At 41.6% G+C, this 20,323-nt stretch overlaps 3 protein-coding genes across 6 annotated transcripts in view; 1 reads left to right on the plus strand and 2 right to left on the minus strand.

Moving 5' to 3' along the window:
- Nucleotides 1-4,390, plus strand: LOC139424437 (uncharacterized). Of its 2 annotated transcripts, none has more exons than XM_071176236.1 (3): nt 1-153; nt 397-493; nt 3,120-4,390. In XM_071176236.1, exons 1-3 carry the CDS (start codon nt 147-149, stop codon nt 3,442-3,444), a joined length of 429 nt encoding a protein of 142 aa, XP_071032337.1. In that variant the 5' UTR covers nt 1-146; the 3' UTR covers nt 3,445-4,390. The 2 variants fall into 2 exon arrangements, with proteins under 2 accessions (XP_071032337.1, XP_071032336.1); XM_071176235.1 differs by having other exon boundaries at nt 13-149.
- LOC139424436 (X-prolyl aminopeptidase (aminopeptidase P) 1, soluble) lies at nt 3,564-17,183 on the minus strand. Of its 2 annotated transcripts, none has more exons than XM_071176232.1 (20): nt 17,026-17,183; nt 15,238-15,362; nt 14,796-14,859; nt 13,366-13,470; nt 13,037-13,129; nt 12,747-12,890; nt 12,481-12,576; nt 9,451-9,532; nt 9,104-9,314; nt 7,422-7,511; nt 7,247-7,297; nt 7,047-7,105; nt 6,439-6,516; nt 6,253-6,324; nt 5,437-5,497; nt 5,258-5,327; nt 4,991-5,164; nt 4,701-4,777; nt 4,450-4,548; nt 3,564-3,941 (listed from the first exon to the last, which is right to left on the minus strand). In XM_071176232.1, the coding sequence occupies exons 2-20, from the start codon at nt 15,352-15,354 to the stop codon at nt 3,822-3,824; spliced, it is 1,863 nt and encodes a 620-aa protein (XP_071032333.1). In that variant the 5' UTR covers nt 15,355-15,362; nt 17,026-17,183; the 3' UTR covers nt 3,564-3,821. The 2 variants fall into 2 exon arrangements, with proteins under 2 accessions (XP_071032333.1, XP_071032332.1); XM_071176231.1 differs by having other exon boundaries at nt 16,037-17,125.
- The window catches only part of LOC139424435 (Copper-only SOD repeat protein), a 26,598-nt gene continuing 23,440 nt past the window's right edge, over nt 17,166-20,323 (minus strand). Inside the window, exons 10-12 of one of the 2 annotated variants that reach the window (XR_011635939.1) lie at nt 19,149-19,229; nt 17,437-18,719; nt 17,167-17,381 (exon numbers count right to left, since the gene is read on the minus strand). Coding sequence is in view for 1 of the 2 variants with exons in the window: in XM_071176230.1 (XP_071032331.1) it covers nt 18,616-18,719; nt 19,149-19,229 (185 nt within the window). In the remaining variant the exon portion in view is untranslated. Of the gene's footprint in view, nt 18,720-19,148; nt 19,230-20,323 lie in introns of both variants that reach the window. The other variant, XM_071176230.1, reaches the window with a different exon arrangement.

Consider the following 20,323-nt stretch of genomic DNA (forward strand, 5'->3'; position numbering starts at 1 on the left):
GGGATCAGTCCATGTGGTGGATGCCAATGGCAACAATATGAGTGGGATTGGGACCCACAACCACAGTAGTGTGACGGTGATGGCGTTTGATATGAACAGGACCGCGGCTCTCACCACGGTCGACCAGGATATGAACGCAGCAGTACATGGTAGGTAAGGTCAACTATAGGGCTGCTTTTTGGTACCTATAAACATATTGTAAGAAGGCTCACTGTTGAATCTAGCCTCCTCATTTGTAAGTTGAATTGGGAGTGTTGTTAGTTGAGTGGGACTTTGTGTCTTGAATAAGTTTCAGTGTTTGACTTGAAATGAAGGTGAACCTTAGTCTTCACTTGTTTTCCCCTCTTCTTAGAATATGGTCACCATAGTCACTTGTTCCTATCCTTCTTCTTCCAGAGCTCAACGTGTTCAACATCATCCTAATGTCTCTAGCCTTGTGTGTTCTCACCATCACTGGCCTGTTCTGCAGCATATCCTGTCACAACCGCAGACGGTAAGACTTGATGTACTACAATACACATAATGATTTGTACTACATATGAATCTTTGCAAAGATTGTATATTATATTGACAAGATATTGGATATGTCCTCAAATAAGGAAGGCAGGCCGAGGAGGTGAGATCAGGTGGAACCATTCTAGCCAATGAGAGGGCAGATAATCGCATAAACAGGCCATAGAGTTAGATAGAGCACTCATCTTTGTATCTGGGGCATAATAGCATCTGTTAGAGAGCATTGGCAGCGCCATTGAGGCTAACTCTATTTAAAAGTCTTCATCATTGATTGATTGTTCCTAACTCATAGGAATCCCCACTCAGTTAACTACTTTAAAATGGTGGAGGCCCTCAATGGCAAGGCTCATTCTAAAATAGGTTATATCCATGATGAGAGTTCTATCTCTATGACAAAAGGCACATCTCCGATATAAAGTCGGTTTTTGGGCAAGTTGCAGAAATTCCACGTGTCCACTTACAGTGGGGCAAAAAAGTATTTAGTCAGCCACCAATTGTGCAAGTTCTCCCACTTAAAAAGATGAGAGGCCTGTAATTTTTTATCATAGGTACACTTCAACTATGACAGACAAAATGAGAAAAAAAATCCAGAAAATCACATTGTAGGATTTTTAATGAATTTATTTGCAAATTGTGGTGGAAAATAAGTATTTGGTCACCTACAAACAAGCAAGATTTCTGGCTCTCACAGACCGGCTCCCCTGTCCTCCACTCGTTACCTGTATTAATGGCACCTGTTTGAACTTGTTATCAGTATAAAAGACACCTGTCCACAACCTCAAACAGTCACACTCCAAACTCCACTATGGGCAAGACCAAAGAGCTGTCAAAGGACACCAGAAACAAAATTGTAGACCTGCACCAGGCTGGGAAGACTGAATCTGCAATAGGTAAGCAGCTTGGTTTGAAGAAATAAACTGTGGGAGTAATTATTAGGAAATGGAAGACATACAAGACCACTGATAATCTCCCTCGATCTGGGGCTCCACGCAAGATCTCACGCCGTGGGGTCAAAATGATCACAAGAACGGTGAGCAAAAATCCCAGAACCACACGGGGGGACCTAGTGAATGACCTGCAGAGAGCTGGGACCAAAGTAACAAAGCCTACCATCAGCAAGGGCATTGAAGATTAAATGTGGCTGGGTCTTTCAGCATGACAATGATCCCAAACACACCGCCCGGGCAACGAAGGAGTGGCTTCGTAAGAAGCATTTCAAGGTCCTGGAGTGGCCTAGCCAGACTCCAGATCTCAACCCCATAGGAAATCATTGGAGGGAGTTGAAAGTCCGTGTTGCCCAGCAACAGCCCCAAAACATCACTGCTCTAGAGGAGATCTGCATGGAGGAATGGGCCAAAATACCAGCAACAGTGTGTGAAAACCTTGTGAAGACTTACAGAAAACGTTTGCCAACAAAGGGTATATAACAAAGTATTGAGATAAACTTTTGTCATTGACCAAATACTTATTTTCCACCATAATTTGCAAATAAATTCATAAAAATCCTACAATGTGATTTTCTGGATTTTTTTTCTCTCATTTTGTCTGTCATAGTTGAAGTGTACCTATGATAAATGACAGGCCTCTCTCATATTTTTAAGTGGGAGAACTTGCACAATTGGTGGCTTACTAAATACTTTTTTCCCCCACTGTATATCAGTGCATTCGTAACAAACATTACGAAATGTCAATTCGATCAAATAAGCCTCAAATAGCAAATTAGCAATGACATTTTTTGATTGACAAATTCAACACTCTCTCGTTGACCTCAAATAAAAAAAAATATTATTGTAAATAAATTATTTTCGTGGACAGATTTTGGGTGGAGTAAAACCTCTCGCTTTGCATCTCCTGTCACAGTCACAGGAGGTAAGTCTTGTTGTACTACAGTACCCATAATTCCCTGTACTTCATATATCTAAGTAAAGAGGCTCTACAGCATCTCCTGTCATGGTAGCAGGAGGTCATCTGTCTCTGGCTTACAATTACCTCTGAGTCATGTTGGCATCCTCAGCTAAAGTCATCTTAGTAATGACTCTCACTCAGTAGCCTACATTGGAGCAAACAAAATATTTGGTAATGGAATATGATGTTTAAATTACATTGAACCTTTGAAGGTGGTTTTGGTGACAAACCTAGACGTGTAGCCCAGAAGAGGCTGGTGGAAGGAGCTATAGGAGGCCAGCTCAATGTAGAGGCTGGAATGGAATTAATGGAACGGAGTCAAACATGTCATTTCCATGTTTGATGCATTTAATACCTTTCTATTTATTCCATTCCAGCCATTACAATGAGCCCGGCTTCCTCTGGCGTAGCCTTTTCCTCACTGTACGACTCCACATTTAACACAGTAGAACAGTGACACTCCATGGACATATGATGAAACTGAATGGTCTTTTACCATGTTGGTTTACCATGTTGGTTTACCATGTTGGTTTACCATGTTGGTTTACCATGTTGGTTTACCATGTTGGTTTACCATGTTGGTGTGCACACAAAATAATGATGGATAATGATTTTAATGCATTGGTTTAAAATGACAAGAAAGAACACATAGAAAGTCCCACAGTTCCCTGAAAGAGCATTATATCTTTTCCCGCCTCCAGGCTGTCGAAGAGGGCCCATATGTATGAGAGTGCTGTGCTCCGTGACGTACCAGTCAACCCGGTGGACATCAGAGCTGTCAAGAGATCCACCAGTTTCAGAAACCCTCTCTCATTCTTCAGAAAACAGGAAGCATCTAAGGACAACTCCAGAATCTACTACATCTACAGTAACCCTCTACCCATAGGGCTGGAGGAAGAGGACAATATGCAGAATATCACCCCTGGTGGATCGAAGGAGCAAGAAGAGCTAACCTTTCAGGACTACGCCAATGATCCCAATAGTGGTATCATCCTGGACCCGCCCAACTTCTACATGCAGCTCTAGAGCAAGGTGGCATGTTCCACTTCATGGGAGGGGTGTTTGATTTTTTCGTCCTATTCAAGTTTGTATTTTGGGAAAAACATTGTCTAAAGTGGATGAACTTTGATGAAGTTATTTGGAAGTTGTGAACGATCCTTTTTTCCACATTTGGATATTTATTGAATCGCCATAAAACAGTTCAGACATGGATGGTGATGATGCTTTAGAAAAGAAGCATAGCGTGAAATTCACAGAGACCAGAACCATAGATAGTAGCTTCTCAGAGAAAATATCAAAAGAAAAGGTTATCATCACTGCTGAGATGAGCAATCAATTGATCGATCAATTGTACTCCTGGGCAATACAATTGAATTAAATAAGAGTCAGTCACAGAATAGCCTTCAGGCGATTGGCTGGGTTTCCCTGATCAGCCAATCCATGGCCTCCTTGCGGCCCTGCCTCTCCAGCTCTGCTCCAATCGTCTCCCGGCACTGCCTGTGGTACTCGTTCACCCAATCACGCTGCAGGAAGAGAAGAGAGAGTGTCACACACAGAGTGATAACATACAAAATGGCAGAACTATTACTAATCGATTTCCCCGGTTTCAAAGGGCACCTGTGGATATTTCCTGAAGACCTCCTTATACATGATCTTTGTCTCCTATGGCAAAGCTGATTTGAAACTGTGGATATTTCCTGAAGACCTCCTTATATATGATCTTTGTATCCTATGGCAAAGCTGATTTGAAACTGAAAGATTCCACCAAACAATACAGTATTTCTACACAAGTTTCAAGGGCTGTTTAAATTTTAGAGCTGTATAATGATTACTTTTTTAAATTAGAAATAAATGATTGCTTTATTTTAGTATAAATAAATGAGTGCTTTATTTAGTATAAATACATTTGTGCTTTATTTTAGTATAAATACATTTGTGCTTTATTTTAGTATAAATAAATGAATGACACCTCCTAAAGAAACAGTGTGTTTGGTAAAATATGAATTCCAAAGAATGGGGACCAAGACTGACCTCTTTCTGGGTGAGAAGATCTGTGTTTACCATTTTGGCTTGGATGGGAACCAGAGTGAGAGGCTCAAACGTCAAACTGCCCTTGTTCCTGTAGTTGTACTGAGGACACAGACACAAAGGTCACATGGTCTTCACTAGCCTTCACACTTCATTTTACATGTAGTCAGTCAATCTGTCTCCATAAACATCCATACTCATTCTTCACTCTACACACTTCACTTCATTTTATACTTACTTAGTCAATCTCTTACCTTGGGTTTTGCTGGCACCACCAGAACAACGTTTTCAATTCGAATGCCAAACAAGCCGTCCTCATAGTACCCAGGTTCTGAGGAAAGGAAGGAGACAAGTTCAGGTGTGTGTGAGAGAGAAACAGAGACAGAAAGAAACAGAGAGAGAAATAGTTAAATTGTCTGTGTGTTTGTGTATGCATGCATGATAGTTAGTAAGTGTGTGTGTGTATGCGTGCCTGCATGTCTGTGTGTGTTTGCATGCATGTACGTGAGTCTGTGTATGTCCGTATATGTGTGAGCGTACCCACCATCGCTGACAATCATGCCTGCCTCCAGGGGCTCGTCGGCGAAGGTCTTGTAGGAGATCCCACAGGGTCCCTCGTGGACATTGAGGAAACATCCCACCCCGTGGCCCGTACCATGAAGGTAGTCCAGCCCAGACTCCCACAGCGCCTGGCGGGCAAACGAGTCCAGCAGGTGGCCTAAGGGTGGAGTGGAGGTTTACATTTCACATATTAGTCATTTAAAAACAAACACTGGCAACATTGACTACTCCACAAACAACAAGGTCTCACCTTTGGTTCCGTTGGGGAAAATGGCAGCGCTGACGGCTATATGTCCCTTCAGAACATAGGTGAAGGTTTCCTGAGATACAGAGAGAAAACCTATATGTCACTGAACATACCACTGGGACTTTCCTTCTGTCATGTGCTGTAGCAGGTCATGAGAGGAGAGGCATATGGATAATTGTTACCTTCTCATAAGCAGAGGGGGATCCAAAGTGCATGGTGCGGGTGACGTCTGTTGTTCCATCACTAGAAAACACCAGAATTTATTAGAACAATATGTTTTATTTGTAACGTGCTTTTCTTATGTGTCACATTATTATGTATTACATGTAGCATTATCACATGTAGGATTATGTGTAACATTATTACATGTAGGATTATGTGCAGCATTATCACATGTAGGATTATGTGTAGCATTATTACATGTAGGATTATGTGCAGCATTATTACATGTAGGATTATGTGCAGCATTATGTGCAGCATTATTACATATAGGATTATATGTAGCATTATTACATGTAGCATTATTACGTGCAGCATTATCACATGTAGGATTATGTGTAGCATTATTACATATAGGATTATGTGTAGCATTATTACATGTAGCATTATTACGTGCAGCATTATCACATGTAGCATTATGTGTAGCATTATTACATGTAGGATTATGTGCAGCAGTATTACATGTAGCATTATTACATGTAGGATTATGTGCAGCATTATTACATGTAGGATTATGTGCAGCATTATTACATGTAGGATTATGTGCCGCATTATCACATAGGATTATGTGCAGCATTATTACATGTAGGATTATGTGCAGCATTATGTGCAGCATTATTACATATAGGATTATGTGTAGCATTATTACATGTAGCATTATTACGTGCAGCATTATCACATGTAGCATTATGTGTAGCATTATTACATGTAGCATTATGTGTAGCATTATTACATGTAGGATTATGTGCAGCATTATCACATGTAGGATTATTGCTTACATATACTGGGCTCCAGAGTCGAGGAGGTAGATTTCATTTAGAGAGAGAGTTCTGTTGGTTTCAGGGAGGGGTCTATAGGACAACAAAAATAAGTACATAAATACAAAATAAGTTATCAAAAACATGATTATAGACAACTTGACATTAATTACAGTGTAATAAAGTTCTACAATAAACAAAAGGTACCTGTAATGAATGATTGCTCCGTTTGGTCCAACACTGGAAATGGATGGGAAGCTGAGTCCAACAAAGTCCTTCTGTTGGCTGAAACCACATAAAATACATGAATATTTATGTGTGTATGTAAGCAATAAGGACTGAGGGGGTGTGGTATATGGCTAATATACCACGTCTGTGGGCTGTTCTTAGGCACGCATCGCAGAGTTGAAGGAGGTACATACAGTTCCTAATTGTTTCAATAGAGGGAGTTCAAATGCTAAATATCCCTCTCATGCAAAAGCCTCTGACTCACTGGGAATATCTCGATTACATACTCGTGCCCGCTCTACTCTCTCCTCGTCTCCTTCTCAAAACCCATTGGATGAGAAAGCCAGAGATCCCTCCCCTCTGACCTTCTCCTCCAATGTGTTTTGAGAAAGAGATGAGAGAGGTGTATGCAACTGTCCTATTCTTTGTGCTTCAGAAATGATTTTTCACAGTGTAGTGACTGCACGGAAAATAACATCTCAATCTAAAGATCCAGGATCATCAGTGAAGTTGGAGAGCAAACATCAGAGATGTTGTTATTACATAGCTTTGTTATTTTATGGTTGAAGTGAAAAGTAGAATCCCACCTGCGTAACTCCTCGGCCTTATCTGCTGCGGATATCTCAGTCACTGTGCCTTTTGGAATCTAGAAAACCACAACCACACAGTACATGACACGCAGTCATTGCAACACTCACAGCCAAAAAGTCTGCAATCATAAAAGAGTAATACTACTTTCAGCTACAAAACTACTGGAAATGACATTTTAAAAGTACATATAAAGTACCTCTTTTTCCAACCAAGCGAAGAGCTCACAAAGGGCGACAGCATCCTTGATCTGTGGTTGAGGAGAAAAAGTCAAACAGGATCAATGGCAGGTTGATGATACAATTATGGTGATTTTATGATGTCTAAAATCCAATTAAATAATTGTAAGGGTCAAAAGCTTAAAGGTAACTTACATGGGCCATTTTCATCCCTTGAATCTCGGTGGCGTTCTTGACAGCTTTGGCGAGGCAGAGAGGAGTGTAGGGGATAGGAGACCGGTGGGCCTGTGGACAAAACAGAAAAACAAAGCAATGAATTAGTAGGTACCTGATGCTACACATATCATTTTACTAAATAGGCCTACATGTAAACTCAGCAAAGATAATTCGTAAAAATCCAAATAACTTCACAGATCTTCATTGTAAAGGGTTTAAACACAGTTTCCCATGCTTGTTCAATGAACCATAAACAATTAATGAACATGAACCTGTGGAATGGTCATTAAGACACTAAGGTCACAGTTATGAAAACTTAGGACACTAAAAAGGCCTTTCTACTGACTTTGAAAAACACCAAAAGAAAGATGCCCAGGGTCCCTGCTCATCTGCATGAACGTGCCTTAGGCATGCTGCAAGGAGGCATGAGGACTGCAGATGTGGCCAGGGCAATAAATGGCAATGTCCGTACTGTGAGATGCCTAAGACAGCGCTACAGGGAGACAGGACGGACAGCTGATCGTGTAACAACAGCTGCACAGGATCGGTACATCCGAACATCACACCTGCGGGACAGGAACAGGATGGCAACAACAACTGCCCGAGTTACAGCAGGAAAACACAATCCCTCCATCAGTGCTCAGACTGTCTGCAAAAGGCTGAGAGAGGCTGGACTGAGGGCTTGTAGGCCTGTTGTAAGGCAGGTCCTCACCAGAAACCACCGGCAACAACATTGCCTATGGGCACAAACCTACCATCGCTGGACCAGACAGGACTGGCAAAAAGTGCTCTTCACTGACGAGTCGCGGTTTTGTCTCACCAGGGGTGATGGTCGGATTCGCGTTTATCGTCGAAGGAATGAGTGTTACACCGAGGCCTGTACTCTGGAGCGGGATCAATTTGTAGGTGGAGGGTCCGTCATGGTCTGGGGCGGTGTGTCACAGCATCACCGGACTGAGCTTGTTGTCATTGCAGGCAATCTCAACGCTGTGCGTTACAGGGAAGACATCCTCTTCCCTCATGTGGTACCCTTCCTGCAGGCTCATCCTGACATGACCCTCCAGCATGACAAAGCCACCAGCCATAATGCTCGTTCTGTGCGTGATTTCCTGCAAGATAGGAATGTCAGTGTTCTGCCATGGCCAGCGAAGAGCCCGGATCTCAATCCCATTGAGCATGTCTGGGATCTGTTGGATCGGAGGGCTAGGGCAGTTCCACCCAGAAATGTCCGGGAACTTGCAGGTGCCTTGGTGGAAGAGTAGGGTAACATCTCACAGCAAGAACTGGCAAATCTGGTGCAGTCCATGAGGAGATACACTGCAGTACTTAATGCAGCTGGTGGCCACACCAGATACTGACTGTTACTTTTGATTTTGACCCCCCCTTTGTTCATGGACACATTATTAAATTTCTGTTAGTCACATGTCTGTGGAACTTGTTCAGTTTATGTCTCAGTTGTTGAATCTTATGTTCACACAAATATATACACGTTAAGTTTGCTGAAAATAAACGCAGTTGACAGTGAGAGGACACAGCCATGTGGTCACAGTGGTCATTTTGTGCCTGACTACACAGTTGTACTCTCTCACCTTGGGAATAACCTGCATGAGCACCCACTACAGCCATTTTGTGTCAGGAATTACACAGTCGCACTCTCTCACCTTGGGGATGACCTGCATGAGGGCGCAGCTGGCTTTGTCGCTGATCCACACCTTCTCCTTGGGCCCCAGGGAGGCACACACAGCCTGCAGCTCTGTGAACACAGACTCATAGGGGGCAGTCTGGATGCTAAGCTCCACCTTGGAGGGCGTGTCCAGCTGAAGGTGCTCCCTCACCGTCGGCACGGCCAGACGCTTGATGTCCACGAAGAGCCTAGGTGGGGTCAGAGGTCAGATTCATGACCTACTTCTCATGGGAGATCAAAGTATGCTGTGCATTCTATACTGTGTCAGAGCATTTTTTTTATTTTAGATTCATTAAGGTGCTTTTAGGATTTAGGTGCTTTTACCTGATTGTGTTCATTCCAACGATGGCGTAGGCAAAGAAAACAGGGTTGTACTCGATGTCAGAGCCACGGAGGTTGAACAGCCCTGGGAAGAGTAACACAGTTAAAACACACTGCCACTTTGCACCTGTTTGGTGGATAACATTTTTCCTGTTCTCCTTCAACAAATTCAGTAATGTATGTAAGCATTTGATTGTAAGGTCTACTACACCTGTTGTATTCAGCATTTCATTGTAAGGTCTACTACACCTGTTGTATTCAGCATTTGATTGTAAGGTCTACTACACCTGTTGTATTCAGCATTTGATTGTAAGGTCTACTACACCTGTTGTATTCAGCATTTGATTGTAAGGTCTACTACACCTGTTGTATTCAGCATTTGATTGTAAGGTCTACTACACCTGTTGTATTCAGCATTTCATTGTAAGGTCTACTACACCTGTTGTATTCAGCATTTCATTGTAAGGTCTACTACACCTGTTGTATTCAGCATTTCATTGTAAGGTCTACTACACCTGTTGTATTCAGCATTTCATTGTAAGGTCTACTACACCTGTTGTATTCAGCATTTCATTGTAAGGTCTACTACACCTGTTGTATTCAGCATTTCATTGTAAGGTCTACTACACCTGTTGTATTCAGCATTTGATTGTAAGGTCTACTACACCTGTTGTATTCAGCATTTCATTGTAAGGTCTACTACACCTGTTGTATTCAGCATTTGATTGTAAGGTCTACTACACCTGTTGTATTCAGCATTTGATTGTAAGGTCTACTACACCTATTGTATTCAGCATTTGATTGTAAGGTCTACTACACCTGTTGTATTCAGCATTTCATTGTAAGGTCTACTACACCTGTTGTATTCAGCATTTCATTGTAAGGTCTACTACACCTGTTGTATTCAGCATTTGATTGTAAGGTCTACTACACCTGTTGTATTCAGCATTTCATTGTAAGGTCTACTACACCTGTTGTATTCAGCATTTCATTGTAAGGTCTACTTCACCTGTTGTATTCAGCATTTGATTGTAAGGTCTACTACACCTGTTGTATTCAGCATTTCATTGTAAGGTCTACTACACCTGTTGTATTCAGCATTTCATTGTAAGGTCTACTACACCTGTTGTATTCAGCATTTCATTGTAAGGTCTACTACACCTGTTGTATTCAGCATTTCATTGTAAGGTCTACTACACCTGTTGTATTCAGCATTTCATTGTAAGGTCTACTACACCTGTTGTATTCAGCATTTCATTGTAATGTCTACTACACCTGTTGTATTCAGCATTTCATTGTAAGGTCTACTACACCTGTTGTATTCAGCATTTGATTGTAAGGTCTACTACACCTATTGTATTCAGCATTTGATTGTAAGGTCTACTACACCTGTTGTATTCAGCATTTCATTGTAAGGTCTACTACACCTGTTGTATTCAGCATTTCATTGTAAGGTCTACTACACCTGTTGTATTCAGCATTTGATTGTAAGGTCTACTACACCTGTTGTATTCAGCATTTCATTGTAAGGTCTACTACACCTGTTGTATTCAGCATTTCATTGTAAGGTCTACTTCACCTGTTGTATTCAGCATTTGATTGTAAGGTCTACTACACCTGTTGTATTCAGCATTTCATTGTAAGGTCTACTACACCTGTTGTATTCAGCATTTCATTGTAAGGTCTACTACACCTGTTGTATTCAGCATTTCATTGTAAGGTCTACTACACCTGTTGTATTCAGCATTTCATTGTAAGGTCTACTACACCTGTTGTATTCAGCATTTCATTGTAAGGTCTACTACACCTGTTGTATTCAGCATTTCATTGTAAGGTCTACTACACCTGTTGTATTCAGCATTTCATTGTAAGGTCTACTACACCTGTTGTATTCAGCATTTCATTGTAAGGTCTACTACACCTGTTGTATTCGGCACGTGACAAATCAAATTTGATTTGGATTTTTATGTACAGTGGTTTGAATCTTGTAAACAGCTATTTAAAAATGTGTCTTCTGCTAAAAAATAAATTCTAGCACTGTTATTATTAATAATATGATCTTAATCATTATTATGAATATGATCCTAATCATTATTATGATTATGATCCTAATCATTATTATGAATATGATCCTAATCATTATTATTATTAATATGATCCTAATCATTATTATTATTATTATTAATATGATCCTAATCATTATTATTATTAATATGATCCTAATCATTATTATTATTAATATGATCCTAATCATTATTATTAATATGATCCTAATCATTATTATTAATATGATCCTAATCATTATTATTAATATGATCCTAATCATCATTATTATTATTATTAATAATTGTATTATTATTATTATGATGATGAGGAGGTTACCCTCCTCACCCTCTAAGGAAGAAGCCCAGACAAACCCCCTCATTTAGACACATTAGTATAAAAGTGGACGACTGCAATCAACATCAACATTGTCCTCCCTAATTAACACAAACACTCTGGCCAGCCAATCAGCTCTGAGAGCTCTATAGGCTCGTTAGGGCCAGCTAACGAGGTGCTCAGACAGGCATCTACAGGGACACCCGTACAGCCTCAGGGTTCTTGGATCGTGATCAGAGGGTGTCGTGTCTACCTCACAGGGTTATGCAACCTAACTGTTTGGTGAGGTCATAAAGTGCATCAACCCTGGTCCTGTAGGTCTACTGGTTGGGCAGACGTTTGTTCCAGCCCTGCACTAACACACCTGATTCAACCCATCAACTACTCTTCAATCAAGACATTTGATTAGGCTGTCATTGTAAATAATAATTTGCTCTTAACTGACTTGCCTAGTTAAATAAAAATGTGTTGAATCAGGTGTGCTAGTGCTGGGTTGGAACGAAAGCCTGTGCACCCTGTAGCTCGACATGACCAGGGTTAGTGAGTTGGTGATATTTTATATGGTAATTCCAACGACTGTTTAGGGTGAATTATATAGGAAAAATGTATCTGTGCTGTGTTATAGTAACTATATCAGTATAAAGGGAATCATACATGCAATCTCATCCAGCGCCGTGGCAACGAACCAAGAGATCTTCCTCTCGGCCATCTTGGATCTCAGAGCGGTCATCTTGTCCTGCCAGGTCAGACCTGGAACAGAGGAGGACCTGGATTAACTGTGAACCATTGATGAGGAAGATGTATCAAAAACATTGTACACACATGTACAGCTACTACCTTCCAACCAATCACAAGATAGGATACATAACACCTCTAGAATGTTGAATAGGTCAATAATGGCTCCAAGCGGTACTACCGACCCGTGAACGCCAGGCCCAGGGTGAGGAGCTGAGTGGAGGGTCTGGTTGGACGGTCCATCCAGATGGTATCTATCAGGTTGTCCTGAACAGCCACCAGGGAGTGGCCTGCACTGGCCAGGGCCTTAGACATGTTCTTCCACTGGTCTGGATGGAACAACAGACAGGTCATGTAACCATAGTCAGCACCAAAATGGTAGATACTTAGCACTGGAAGTATAGTACACAACATGTGCTACACCATTATCACTGTGTTATTGTGTACGACGTAAGAGATGTGGAACTCCACGGACCAGCAGCAATGATCCAGGGGTCCACTCCTACTGTCGAGTTCTCAGGCAGCACACTGATCAGCCAGTCCTCCTGGCTAAGTGTCTCCTTCAGACCTGGTGACAGGAAACACCCGCAATGAGACAGAAAATACTGACACATCTCACAACAGAGTCGACGGTCCCATGTGTAGGATGTCTTATCAAGAGAAGCATCGGACAATCTATACTAAACTGGTTCAGTTTTAACTTTAGATGCAGAAGAAACCAACTTCCACTTATACTAGCTTCAACTAGGTGTCTTCAGATTCCATATCCATTCAAGAACTAAGAGTGTTGTTGTTGTTGTTTACCCATCTTCATGAGGGTCCAGTTGTTGTCCATCTGCTGGCTGGCCTGGAGGAAGTACCGTCCGTCTGTCCACATGGCCGCATGCTTCTCTGTCACTATGGCCGTGCCTGGAGATATGTCATCAATCAATCAAGGCTACATATCTGTTCTCTGTTACTATGGCCGTGCCTGGAGACACGTCATCAATCAATCAAGGCTACATATCTGTTCTCTGTTACTATGGCCGTGCCTGGAGACACGTCATCAATCAATCAAGGCTACATATCTGTTCTCTGTTACTATGACCTGGAGACATGTCATCAATCAATCAGGGCTACATATCTGTTCTCTGTTACTATGGCCGTGCCTGGAGACACGTCATCAATCAATCAAGGCTACATATCTGTTCTCTGTTACTATGGCCGTGCCTGGAGACACGTCATCAATCAATCAAGGCTACATATCTGTTCTCTGTTACTATGGCCTGGAGACATGTCATCAATCAATCAGGGCTACATATCTGTTCTCTGTTACTATGACCTGGAGACATGTCATCAATCAATCAGGGCTACATATCTGTTCTCTGTTACTATGACCTGGAGACATGTCATCAATCAATCAGGGCTACATATCTGTTCTCTGTTACTATGGTGGTACCTGGAGACATGTCATCAATCAATCAAGGCTACATATCTGTTCTCTGTTACTATGGTGGTACCTGGAGACATGTCATCAATCAATCAAGGCTAGATATCTGTTCTCTGTTACTATGGCCGTGCCTGGAGACACGTCATCAATCAATCAGGGCTACATATCTGTTCTCTGTTACTATGGCCGTGCCTGGAGACATGTCATCAATCAATCAGGGCTACATATCTGTTCTCTGTTACTATGGTGGTACCTGGAGACACGTCATCAATCAATCAGGGCTACATATCTGTTCTCTGTTACTATGGTGGTACCTGGAGACATGTCATCAATCAATCAAGGCTACATATCTGTTCTCTGTTACTATGGCCGTGCCTGGAGACACGTCGTCTTAATAGCTGATTCTTAGTCATGTCTTTAGTTGTCACTATGCTACTGTTCAAAGGTTGTCAAGCAAGGCTACAGAACTGTCCTGTTTCTATGGCCTGATTTCATTTTATTATCAACGTGTCCAATCTCTGACCCTAATTCAATACAAGCAAATGTCTGTCTATATTGTTTACAGATGCCCTGTTCTTTCTTAGGGCGTATAAGTTCACTGTTATAATCAAGGTGTGCATTTATGGGAAATGACAATACAACTTTCCTGGTATTGTATGAAGTGTTGATTTCATCTGGTCTGACATGACCAAAGGCTGAGATAAGTTTGTCTTTGTGTATTCACTGGTGTTCTCGCCATATCAGCTTCCTTTATAACAAGGGAACTAGATCCTGACACAAGTACACACACACACACACACAATACCTGCGGAGCCATTGAAGCCACAGATGAATTCACGTCTGCAGTCACATGGTGCGATGTATTCACTCTGTAACGAGAGAGAGAGAGAGAGAGAGAGAGAGAGAGAGAAGAGAGAGAGATCAGATCCAGCAGTAATCAGGTATAAGTGGTCCCCTAGCAGTTATTATAACATCTTAATTATTCCCCTCTTCACATCACGACTCAAGACCAGAGAGAGAGGGTGTAAGGGAGGGATGAGGTTTAGAGAGAGAGAGAGAGAGAGAGAAAAGAAAGAGTGAAAGATGTGGAGATGGAGAGGACCCTGCTAGAAAGTCACATTGTCCATTACTAGAGGTCAGGCAGACTTATACTCACTATTGTTCATTATTTCTAATTAGTAATTCTGTGTGTGTGTGTGCATATGTGTGTTCTTGCGTACGTGCGACCGTGTGTGTGTGTTCAGTACCTGGTGTGCGTCTCCAGAGGGGACAATGTAGGCCTGGATGGGCTCAGCGATGTACTTGGTGTTCCTCATGGCTTGCCGTAGCTGCCGCAGCAGCTCCACCGTGATCTTGGGAGACATGGCAGCGTCTAGGGAGAGATACACAGGCGGTAAAGCCATAACAGACGAACTGAACAGGCAGCCCAAGAATGGGACTCCGGAGGGATCCACAGTTACAGTATGCTCCTGCCTCCCCTCTCGAGTAGGTTAATTAGTTTCAGTCACAGTTACAGTATGCTCCTGCCTCCCCTCTCAAGTAGGTTAGTTAGTTTCAGTCACAGTTACAGTATGCTCCTGCCTCCCCTCTCGAGTAGGTTAGTTAGTTTCAGTCACAGTTACAGTATGCACCTGCCTCCCCTCTCGAGTAGGTTAGTTCATCTGTCTCAGTCACAGTTTTACCTCCACAGATACAGGGGTTTAAACCACGATAGAGTAACTGAACAGGCACACCATGGCTAAAGATGCTCCCTCAGAACTAGGCTACACACAGCAGTGTAATACAACTGGAACGACCCTGGTTTATATCGACTCTACCATTGGAGCATGCTTTTGTGACACAGTTGAATTCCGTGGGGCTACGGGCCAGAAGGTGCCTGTTTCGTTACCTTGGTGTCAGAAGTGGACCATGTATAGCCTAAACTAGAATCGACCTCCTACAAAATGATAAGGAATAATAACATAAACGCTTCGTTTAACATACCGAACAAACTAAACATATATGTTATTCATTATTGTGAACTCAAACTATTAATAATGCAATTACCTGAGCCCATGTCGTCTTCAGCCGTCTATGAGATATCTGACAAATAGCCTGTTAACGTGGGGCTCAAAGTCTTAGTCTGCACCTGGATCTTTAACCTTGCTGACTCAGACAAACTCAGGGTTAAATATTAACAGATGATGGTTATTATCTTTGCTGCAATTGCAAACTATTAAATTACCCGTAGGGCCTGAATGCTGCCTTTAGACAGTATACTTTGATCATGCATCAAGGTCTAAGAAACCCATCTACAAAAAGGCATTTCGTGAGATCATGATTTTGAAAGATTTGACATACTGTAAGGTGTATAATGGATAATATCAGTGGTTTCATTTCAGGCCGTTAAAGGAATAAAATCATCCCATATTGTTAATGGGGTAGTTTTATTCATCGATGCCAGAATGGGCGTCATCCAATTGCCTCAACAAAGCCACCGCCGAACTCACGGATTGGCTGAAACCTACATGCGATGTTGTTTACCATTTGAGAACAATTATTATGGGAAGTTCGCTGGCAACAAGTGGTTGGAAACTGGTGAACTAATTAAATTGCTAATTGAATGATTCCAACTGGCATAATTGTGTTAATTCAATGCAGTTATTTTGTCGCAGTTGGGATAGGTGTGGCATTTCATCAGTTTGCTGTGGGGGATATTCAATGGAAAAGTTACTTTGAGCAAAATAATACGAATTTCTTAGCCAATATTGTATATATTTCATTAGAGTATGAGTCAGACGTTGTTCATAGCTGTAGTAGTTAACACATTAGACATTTATTTTCTACAAAAAATATTCGTGGGCTTTGCCTGTCTTGCTAGCTAGACAACATTAATGGGGCTACGCGAGTAGCATGTAGCACGCGAGCGTCTTCCACATTACAACCACACGATATTCTCTATTCATTGCTTTCTTGCATCGGGCAACTGAACCCCCGATAGAAAGTTTGTTAACACCATGTTAGTTTAATAAGATAACGTTAAATTGTACATTTACCTTAGAAATGCAATTCTGTCGTTTAAAACACTATTTTATGCAGCTGTCCCTTGTGTTAATTTACAAAACAGTAGGCTGCCATTGAATCCTTGACGTTTCTGGTCACGTGACACGAGCTTCTTCCAATAACCACACGGAGATGAGACTCGCCTCCCTTTAATTCAAAATACAGCGGCTCAAGTAAACAGCAACATGTATGAAACAGTATGCAGCCTACGTCCCTGCATAGGAGAAAAAGGCCTATAGAAATTTCACGATTTCAATAATTCGTATTTATCCAAATATATGTTTTCATCATCACATATTATTTTTATGGTTACTCAATAAAAACATATATGCAAGACTTCGAAATTCACCTTAAATGGGAATGTGGCAGTTTAATACATTAATGCATGAGAAAACAATGCATACATACAATGGGACACATTTGCAAACATTTACAGCATCTCTTTCCTTCAAATTGCATTTTTGATACAGTAATTGGACAGGGAAGGACAATGAACAATTGTTGCTCTATTACGTTTGCTTTGATGTTCTGGATATTGGATATTACTCAGTCATATTTACCCAAATGTGGAATATTTACAATATAGTACAGGAAGTTGGCATTTAGTTGGCTTCTAAAGTATATATATTTTTTTATATCTAGGATAAAAAACGAATAAACAAAAAAATGCTTGCTTCAAGAGCAAATTCAAACCCACACCATTCAGACCAATGACAAAAAGATCATCAAAATATAGACTTCATTGCAGTTTAGAAAATAGGAATATTTGACAGTTCCAGTGTTGATTCAAAGTGAGGGTTAGGGCTATGCCCAAATGGCACCCTATTCCCTATATAGTGCACTACTTTTGACCAAAGCCCAAGTCTTTGCTAGGTAAAGCCCCGCCTTATCTTAGCTCACAGGTCACCATAGCCGCACCCACCTGTAGCATGCGCTCCAGCAGGTACATTTCACTGGTCACCAACAAAGTCAATTCCACCTTTGGCCGTCTTTCCTTCCAGTTCTCTGCTGCCAATGACTGGAATGAATTTTAAAAATCACTGAAGCTGGAGACTCATATCTCCCTCACCAACTTTAAGCATCCGTTGTCAGAGCAGCTCACAGATCATTGCACCTGTACATAGCTCATCTGTAAATAGCCCATCCAACTATCTCATCCCCATATTGTTATTTTTTAATTTTTTTGCTCCTTTGCACCCCAGTATCTCTACTTGCACATTCATTTTCTGCACATCTATCACTCCAGTTTACCTGCTAAATTGTAATTACTTCGCCACTACAGCCTATTTATTGCCTTACCTCCCTAATCTTACCTCATTTGCACACAATGTATATCGATTTGTTCTATTGTGTTATTGACTGTACGTTTGTTTATTCCATGTGTAACTCGGTTTAGTTGCTTGTGTCGCACTGCCTTGCTTTAACTTGGCCAGGTCGCAGTTGTAAATGAGAGCTTGTTCTCAACTGGCTTACCTGGTTAAATAAAGGTGAAATATATATATATATATATTTTTTAAAGTCCTCTGGTCAGAAGTAGTGCACTATATGGGGAATAGGGTGCCATTTGGGATGCAAACCTAGATCTACAGTATAAACCTCTGCTGGATCAGAGAGTGTAGGAAGTAGGCTGCAGCTATCGTCAACATCACCAGATATCTCCCAGGCTCCAGCAGTTGTCCAGAACTTCCTGTTTAAATGAACATTGAGATTAAATATTGTATTACATTAATACGTCTACACAGTAAGGTTTATTTGTATGTTTCTGTTCAGTTATACACACCTACTGTATTGGGTGTGTGTGGGTGGGTGGGTGTGTGTGGGTGGGTGGGTGTGTGTGGGTGTGTGTGTGTGGGTGGGTGTGTGTGTGTGGGTGGGTGTGTGGGTGTGTGTGGGTGGGTGAGTCAGTGGTGTACTTACTTGAGCTGTATTGGGTGTGTGTGTGTGGGTGGGTGGGTGTGTGAGTCAGTGGTGTACTTACTTGAGCTGTATTGGGTGTGTGTGGGTGGGTGGGTGTGTGTGGGTGGGTGAGTCAGTGGTGTACTTACTTGAGCTGTATTGGGTGTGTGTGGGTGGGTGTGTGTGGGTGGGTGGGTGTGTGAGTCAGTGGTGTACTTACTTGAGCAACCTTCTGTCTGCTTGAAGATGCCCATCTTCTCACTGTCTTTGATAGAGTTCATCTTGTCCGTACTCACCTCCCCTGGAAGTCAACAGGGTTATTGGTTATTAAAAGTCACAGTAGTATGTAGCATTGTGAGTTACCACAGTATTATTACAATGTTATTGCCACTTTATTCTGCCCTGTAATTCTCTTCATCAGGCTTCCCTAAACTAAGAATATTGTGTAAAGATTGTTTTGGAGTCTGTGAAAGCTTGGATGGTATATCATGCATTCTCTACCAGAAAGTTGGTTGGCCCTCTTTGATGTCACGTAGGTTGATACATTGCTATGTTTTCATTTATGAAGCCCTTTTACAAAAAGTTCCACTGTTCCTAACATCATTACTAAACTTTCATACTAGCTACCACACCGGGGCTCAGGGATGACTAACTCTGTAAATTCCTGTGGTCTCTCAGAGTTAGGTAAATCAGCTTTAGTTTTCTTGCACATTATTTGTGGAACAATCTTCAAAATGTTAAATGTGAAGTTCTGGTGCCTCTAGGTCCATTCAGAAAGATGATTGAGGACCTTATTACTGATGAATGTGATGTTCTGGTGCCTCTAGGTCCATTCAGAAAGATGATTGAGGACCTTATTACTGATGAATGTGATGTTCTGGTGCCTCTAGGTCCATTCAGAAAGATGATTGAGGACCTTATTACTGATGAATGTGATGTTCTGGTGCCTCTAGGTCCATTCAGAAAGATGATTGAGGACCTTATTACTGATGAATGTGATGTTCTGGTGCCTCTAGGTCCATTCAGAAAGATGATTGAGGACCTTATTACTGATGAATGTGATGTTCTGGTGCCTCTAGGTCCATTCAGAAAGATGATTGAGGACCTTATTACTGATGAATGTGATGTTCTGGTGCCTATAGGTCCATTCAGAAAGATGATTGAGGACCGTATTACTGATGAATGTGATGTTCTGGTGCCTCTAGGTCCATTCAGAAAGATGATTGAGGACCTTATTACTGATGAATGTGATGTTCTGGTGCCTCTAGGTCCATTCAGAAAGCTGATTGAGGACCTTATTACTGATGAATGTGATGTTCTGGTGCCTCTAGGTCCATTCAGAAAGATGATTGAGGACCTTATTACTGATGAATGTGATGTTCTGGTGCCTATAGG

Source organism: Oncorhynchus clarkii, chromosome 13 (genome assembly GCF_045791955.1).
Source record: "Oncorhynchus clarkii lewisi isolate Uvic-CL-2024 chromosome 13, UVic_Ocla_1.0, whole genome shotgun sequence".
In the NCBI taxonomy this organism is placed as follows: Eukaryota; Metazoa; Chordata; class Actinopteri; order Salmoniformes; family Salmonidae; genus Oncorhynchus; species Oncorhynchus clarkii.